Source organism: Corapipo altera, unplaced genomic scaffold (genome assembly GCF_003945725.1).
Source record: "Corapipo altera isolate COAL_440 unplaced genomic scaffold, ASM394572v1 131, whole genome shotgun sequence".
NCBI lineage: Eukaryota > Metazoa > Chordata > Aves > Passeriformes > Pipridae > Corapipo > Corapipo altera.
In genome coordinates this window covers 41,014-48,416 of record NW_020885111.1, presented here as the reverse complement: position 1 = coordinate 48,416, position 7,403 = coordinate 41,014, and the positions used below count along the sequence as shown (strand labels likewise).

The 7,403-nt window shown below is 60.9% G+C and overlaps 2 protein-coding genes across 2 annotated transcripts in view; both read left to right on the top strand.

Moving 5' to 3' along the window:
* The window catches only part of OTUD7B (OTU deubiquitinase 7B), a 15,066-nt gene extending 9,720 nt beyond the window's left edge, over positions 1–5,346 (top strand). Inside the window, 4 exon segments of the mRNA XM_027669860.1 lie at positions 46–104; positions 676–760; positions 1,357–2,423; positions 2,425–5,346. Of these exon segments, the coding sequence (XP_027525661.1) occupies positions 46–104; positions 676–760; positions 1,357–2,423; positions 2,425–2,653 (1,440 nt within the window). The 3' untranslated portion in view covers positions 2,654–5,346.
* Positions 5,347–7,018: 1,672 nt separating this feature from the next.
* Positions 7,019–7,403, top strand: part of MTMR11 (myotubularin related protein 11) — a 4,924-nt gene continuing 4,539 nt past the window's right edge. The window contains exons 1-2 of the mRNA XM_027669859.1: positions 7,019–7,067; positions 7,165–7,280. Of these exons, the coding sequence (XP_027525660.1) occupies positions 7,019–7,067; positions 7,165–7,280 (165 nt within the window). The remainder of the gene's footprint in view (positions 7,068–7,164; positions 7,281–7,403) is intronic.

Sequence of the window (7,403 nt, the reverse complement as noted above, 5' to 3'; positions counted from 1 at the left end):
ATCCAGGGTGGGGATCCACAGGGAATCTGGGTTGGTGATCCACAGGGAATCCAGGGTGGGGATCCACAGGGGGTCCAGGTGATCCACAGAGCAGAGTGGCCAGGGTTAGAGGGGTCAGCCCTGACCCCAGCTGGGATTTCTTGTGCTGGACGGAGGTTGGGCTTAGGGGATGACACTGCTCTTGGGGATGGAGCAGCTTTTCCTTCATTCTCCTTCACTTTGGTACGTTTTGGGTGGGGCTGTGACATCTCCTGAGCTTCCTTCCCACACGGTAAAGAGATGATGCCCCAGGTCCTGGAGCTCCAGGCTGGGTGTAGCAGTGGAGGATCTTCCATTATATTTCCACAAAAAAGGTGTATTTTTCCATTCCCCACCCCATCCCTGTGCCATGGGCCCCTGGAGAGGGGAGAGTGGTGGCCACCAGACCCTGCCTGGCTCGGGTTGGACTTTGGGCAGGTCTCACCATGGTTTGGTCCCAGCAGTTGCTGTTCCTGAGGCAGAAGAAGTGTTTTAATTCCAACACTTGAGAATCTGATTTCTCCCTTTGGTGTTCCACTGAAAAGTTTGGAAAGCTGCAAAAACACAGGGAATAATGTAAATACGGGGAAGACCCAGGTGGGAATTGGAAACTGGGCTCTAACTTGTGTTTCCCTCCCCCCTCCATGGTGACACCAGTGTGACGCTGTCGCTGGAGGCCAAGCTGCACCTGCTGCACAGCTACATGAATGTGAGGTGGATCACGTTGCCTTGTGACACGCAGGTAAAGGGACCAGGGGGATCTTCTTTACCTGTGAATTATTTACCCCTCCTCTCCGCAGGGCAGCTGGTGTGAGGCCTCACCTGGGGGGCTCTGCCTGCCGGATTTGCAGCTGGTTCTGCTCTGAGTGGGGAAGTGACTCGGTTTGAGGGGTGGGCACCTCTTTCTCAGAGCTTTCCATGCCCGTTTTCGGTCTTCACACCACCCAGAATCCCCCGTGCCCCTCAGGGCAGGGAAGGGGACGTTCTGTGCTCCAAACAAACAGGAGCTGTTGGTTTACAGCCACCTCGAGACTGGGACCAAGTATCTTCCCCCCTCTTCACTGGCTTTGCCCCTGAAACCTCAAGCCAGTGGAGATGTTACAGAACCCCAGAATAGAGTCATCAAATCATAGAATAAAATCATAAAGTCCCAGAATATCCCAGCTTGGAAAGGTGCCATGGGGATATCTGTGGGTGTGCAGGGCAGCATCGCTCGGTGTCTGAACGTCGCCCCCTCCGTGCTCCAAGCAACATCACCTCCTTTGCTTGACCTTCTGCATGAAAATCCTCACCTGAGGAATTCCTAGAGTTTGATATTTGGCTTTCCTTCTTCCCCAGGCGCCTCTGGCCCAGCCGGAATCCCCCACGGCCTCTGCAGGGGACGACGCTCGTTCAGCGGCAGAGTCGGGCGAGTCGGACAAGGAGTCGGTGTGCAGCAGCTCTGCCAGCAACGGGGGCGTGAGGGCAGGCAAGGACAGGGAGAAACCAAAGAAAGAGCGGGAAAAGGAGAAGGAAAAGGATAAGAAACGGGCGGACTCGGTGGCCAACAAGCTGGGAAGCTTCGGGAAGACTCTGGGCAGCAAGCTAAAAAAGAACATGGGGGGCTTGATGCACGGCAAGGCCGTGAAGGGCGGCCTGAGCAACGGGCAGGGAGACACCCTGGAGAAGAAGAAGAAAGGGTCCCTGAAGGCACGGAAGGGCAGCAAAGAGGAATGTTCCCCAGGAGACTTGGCAGCTCCCGTGGAGAAGGCGTGCCCGGGGAAAGCGGCCCCGGAGAAGGCGCCGGATCCCTCCAAGTACAGCAGCGACGTGCGGCTGAGCCTGAGCATCCTGCGCGCGGCCATGCAGGGCGAGCGCAAGTTCATCTTCGCCGGCCACCTCAAGACCAGCACCCGGCACCAGTTCCAGGAGGAGATGATCCAGAGGTACCTGCTGGACGCCGAGGAGCGCTTCCTGGCCGAGCAGAGGCAGAAGGAGGCGGAGAAGAAGGCGCTGGGCAGCGCTGCCCCGGCCAAGAAGCCGGAGGGGGACGCGGGCGCCCACCGGGGCGAGGAGGTGATGCCAGGCCCTGTGTTCCCCCAGCTGCCCCCCGCCTACCCCTCCCAGCCCCTGGAGCAGGCCCTGGGCGCTAAAATAGCCGCTTTTCCCACGGGCTATTCCGGCGTTTTCACCTTCCCCAGGCCCTCCGTGGGCAGCGTGGGCAGCGCGGAGGGGCCGCACCCCCCCGGGTGCCCCGAGGGCCGGAGGCAGCTGGCGGGGGGGCCCTGCGGGAGCCTCCCCCCCTACGCCACCCTGCCCCGGCACCACCAGGCCCGGCCCGGCCCCCCTGGCCCTGCCCACCCGGGCAGGTTCTCCCCCACGGACATGGACATCCAGCCTCCCTTCCCGCCGGAGTGCGAGGGCTCCGGCTGCCTCCCCCCCCCACAGCAACGGCTGCCGGGAATTCCTGGAGCAGGACAAGGGGGGAACAGCGGATAAAACGAGAAGCCGAGCCCTCTACAACGTCCAGCAGACCAAGTGCAAACAGCCCAACTGCAGCTTTTACGGACACCCGGAGACTGGGAATTTCTGTTCCTGCTGTTACAAGGAGGAGCTGCGGCGCCGGGAGCGGGAGGCGCTGGTGCACAGGTTCTGACGCTCCCCCCACCCCCGTGCGGATCTGGGACCCCTGGAACACGGGGAATGCAATAATATAGATCCATTATGGTTTTATACACCCCCCCACTCCCCGGGAGCGGGCGATCGTGGGATTGGGCTGGTGGGATGGAGGGGGGGGCTGCAGGAGGGAGAGAGGGCAGGGGACAACCAGCCCTCGCCTTCCCGGAGCTCCTGCGAGGGAGGAGGAGGATTCCCAGGGATGGTTTGGGACAGCGGGGGCTGCTCGGGTCGGAGCACAGGGTGAGGGGGGAGAATTCCTCAAAAACTCAATAAACCAGACCAAAGCTTCGGGAGCTGGGGGGGGGGAGGGTGAGGAGGGGGCAGCCCCCGCCGGGTCCTTCCCGTCGCCCCCCGACCGCCCGGGACGGAGCGAAAACGCCCCGGTTGGAGCGTCACAAACCTTTTAATGGAGTTTTTTAACACTGGTTTTATTCTGTATTTCTTCTTGCTGGTACTGAGCGACGGTCGGAGTTGGACGCTGGTGGGGTGGGGTGGGTCGGACTCCCCCTGCCCGGCCCCGGGATGGCTCCGAGAGCGCTGGGAGGGCGGGCTCGGGCTCTGCCCCTCCCTGGGCTCTGCCCTCCCCCACGAGCTCTTCCCCCGCCCCTGACGGGCTCAGCTCTGGTTTTAAAAATGCTCTTTTTAAACACTTCCTGGGGCAGGGGGAGCTCCCAGCGCTCCAGGGGGTTGGAGCTTTATTTTCCCTGTGTGGAAGCCCCAGCCCGCGGGAGAACCGAAGGTCGGAGTCTCCTGCCAGGAATTCCCACCGGCGTGGGGCAGATCCCCCCGGGGCAGGGGGGGATCAATCCGGGGGGGTCTCATAACTCTGTACTTGAGCACAGCTACTCCGTACTACCTCTGATCCCGATTAACTCGGCTCCGTTGTGCTGAGCCACCAACTGACCTTTAGGCTGCGGAATTAATCCATATTTTTGATAACAGGGCTAAAAAGCAGAACAATAAGGTAAAATCCTCCCGTGACTAATGTCCCACGGCATTCCCAGCCCCATCCCGGCCTCCCCCTCACCCCCCCCCCCCCCCCTCCCCCCCGCCAGCTCCCAGGGTGGGATTCACTTTAGCACTGCGATGTTTGCACAGAATTCCTTGGGTTTTTTGGTAACTGCAGCTCCCAAACGGGCCCCAGTCCTGCACAGAGCGAGGTGCAGCTCTTCCCATCACATGGAAATAAAACAGGAGTTCTATCCCTCAGCCCGAGCTTTACAACATTCCCTTGGTTTTATTTTGGGGTTGGTTTTCCAGAAGGCACCAAACTATGCAACCCCCCCCTCCCGAGCTGCTCCTGCCTGTGGCCCTTCCTGGGAGAAGGGATAGGGGATGGGGTGGAGGAGCTGGAAGGGTGCTGAGCTCGGGGCTCACCCGACGCCTTACGCTTGGCCCTACAAATGTTAACCTAGACCTAAAACCCCCCCTGAATAAAGCCCTTTCCTACCCCAAACCCCCCCCAGATTAAGGCCTTTCCGAGTGGCATCCCAACACTTTGCATCCACCCAGCAACGTTCCCTTGCCCACGAATTTTCAAATCCGAATTTCAAACGCCCCAGGGGTGATTTGACTCCAGTTTTAAGTCGTTTCCCCTGGTTTTATGAAATCCCCGAGCGTGGCTGAAGCTGTGGGACAGAGTCGGTGCTCCCGGGGGTCGCTCCTGCTCCCTCTGGCTCCTCTGGCCTTGGAACAAAGGCCAGAGAGTGCAGTTTTTCCCTCAAACTGCAGGAATTCTGATGGACTTTACCCCCAGGGCAGGCATGTGCCACAGGCTCTGCCCCTGCTTGGTTCACTCTGGATTTTGAGCCGAGATGGTTTAAAACCAAACCAAACCTTCGACTGTTGTGTGGGCACTTGGGTTTAAGTTCCAGTTTCCCATGTTCATTTTTCCCAAAATCAGAGCAGCAGCTTTATTTTGGGGTTGGGAATATCCTCCAGCTGTGCTGGGAGCTCTGAGAGCAGGGATGCCCCACGGCACAGGGGGGAAGGCGGGAGGTGACACTTCACCACCAGTTCCTCGGATTTTGGGAGAATTTCTCTGCAATTTGGTTAAATCCATCCCAATGGATGCTGGCTTTGGGTGGGGGTGGGAAGTGCCTGGACCCGCTCGCTGCTTTATTGGGTTTGGGGTGGGGGGGAGAGAGGGGAAAATGCAGAAAACCTGGAGGAAAAGCACCAAACCTGCCCCGGGGAGGGATTTTTCCACTGGGATGGGGACAGGGAGGCTGCAATGTGACCCCAAGGTCAAACTAAGTGCACTTACTGGTGTGGTTGGAATTCAAATCGCTGCCATCGGATCCTGGTGGAAGAAAACTTTGTCTTTCAGGGTGTGTAAAAACCCGTTCTTGGGATTTTCTTTGATTTTTATTAAATGAGATTCACCTTCGCCGCTCCCCGGCCCCCTGGGCGGGGGAGGCCGGGGCAGCTTTGGGTCTCACTAACTCTGAGTGACCTGAATTAATTCTGCAGTGGTTTATTCACAAAAAAAAAAAAAAAAGAAAAACAAAACCAACCTTTTTTTTAATTATTATTATTATTATTATTAATTCCGTATTAATTGGTGATATTCGGCCTCCTGGTGAGCAGGGCTGGAGCGGCGCGGTCGGGCTGTACCTGCGGCCTCGTTGTGCTGCCACAGACTCACTGACAATAAAAACCTTCAGCTGATGCACCTGGGCAGTGCTGAGGCTCCTTCCTCCCCTCACCCCTCCTGGGGACCTGGATTCCCTCCTGGGGCTGCTCGTCATCCCCTTCTCCATCCCCAAAACAGCTGATGCACCCGGGCAGCGCCAAGGCTCCTTCCTCCCCTCACCCTGGGGGTCCCCAATTCCCTCCCTGGGGCTGTTCCTCATCCCCTCCTCCATCCAATTATTGGGATTTTGGGGGGGTTTTTTTGTCCACTGAGGAGCGGGTAAGTTCCCCTTCTATTCCTTCTATTTCCTTCTATTCCATTTATTCTGTGATTCCATTTCTGTTCCAGTTCTTGGCTTTGATTTTAAAAAGAACCCCATAACCACCCCTCCCTCCCATTTCTGTCCATCCTTGCTTATTTTGGAGCCTTTTCCCCAACTGCATCCCAAGGACAACCCCAAGGGATGCTCTGGTTTTCGACCCCAGCCTCAGGATAAATAAAATCCAGGGATAAAATCCAGCTGCCTCCCAGCACGGGCTGTCCAAATACTGAAGCTTTAAATGGGTTCAGAAAGAGGAAAACGGGGTTTGGGGGTGGTTGGAGATGGATTGTGGGAGGTGGGGCCCTGGGCACGGCTTCCCGTGGGATTTCTGGGTACTGGGATTTTCTCTCCCAGCTCCTGGTGTTTTCCCTTCCTCCCGGTGTTGCCAGTGGCTGCTCCGTGCCCGGTGCCACGTCTGTGCCGGACGATTTTCCTCCAGGATTTTTTCTGCTGGGGTGGCCCGGGCTGACCCCGCGCTGGCAGTGGAGCAGCTCCCGGCTCAAAGCCTCCAGGAAATTCCTCTCATCTGCCAGGTGCCGGAGCCAAAATCCCATCCAAGCCCCCGGGATCCTCCGCCAGGTGATTCTCCCGCAGGAGGAAAACTGGGGCACAGGAGCTGCAGCCCCCCAAAATCTGGGGGGAAATACACCAAAAATGGGATTTGGAGCTCCAAAGGTGCTCCAGTGGGTTTTCCACGAGCCTGGGTGGCGTCAGGATTTATATCCCCCTGTGCTGGTGCTGCTGCCTTGGCTCCCTTGGGGTTTGGGGGTCCCGGGGTTCTCGTGGCACTTGGGGGGTGGCACAGGTGGCCCCAGGGCTACCATCCACCTGCCGCCGGGTGTGGGGTCGGCGAGGCGGGGGCCGGGTGGGCCCGGCTCGGGAGCCGCTGTTGCAGCTGGGAGGAGAAGGCTCCGTGCTTGGGCCGTGAGTCACCGCGCTCCGCCCGGCCCCGGGAGAGGCCCCGGGGCCCCCCCGAGACGCTGCGGGGACGGGACGGGGTTTGGGGGTTCCCCTGCCCGGGGCAGCGCTTATGGGGGGCCGGGGCTCGGGGACCCCAGGACCGCCCGTCCCTGGCGGGGTCCCCGGAGCTGCGGGGACCCCAGAACGGCCCGTCCCTGGACGGGGTCCCCAGGGCTGTCCCCTCCACCATCCGCCTGGGCTCTCCCCGCTTTCCCCCCGCCGGGACCGGGCACTGGGATGGCGGGGGGCGGGATGCCGGGAGCGGAAGGGTCGGGATGTCGGGACGCGTGGAATCCCGGGTCCCGGGGGAGGGCGGGATGCCGGGGTGAGGGGCGGGATGCCGGGGCCGGGCCGGGCGCTCCGGGCTCCCTCCCGGCCGCTCCGGCCCCGCCGCTCCGGGCCCGCCCGGCCAAAGTCCCTGCGCCATGAACGGGGCCCCGGGCGGGCGCCGCCCGGTCTTTCCCAGGCTCCCAGGTAGGGCCGGGGCCGGGACCGGGGGGTCCGGGGGTCCCAGTGGGGCTCGGGGGGCTGGGGGCCCTCGGAGCCCCGGACCCAGTGCCGGTCCCCGCAGGGGAGCGGGTGCTGGAGGAGGCGGCGGGCGCCCGGCAGCGCTGCGGGGACGGCGGCGGCTCCGTCCCGGGAACGCTGCTCTGCACCAACCGCCGCCTCGCCTTCCTGCCCGGCCAGGTGCGACGGGAACGCCGGGAATACCGGGAACGGGACCGCGGGGACCCGCGCCGCGCCCCCGGCAGCCCGACCCCAACCCACCGCATCCCTGTCCCATCCCGACCCCATCCCACCGCATCCCTG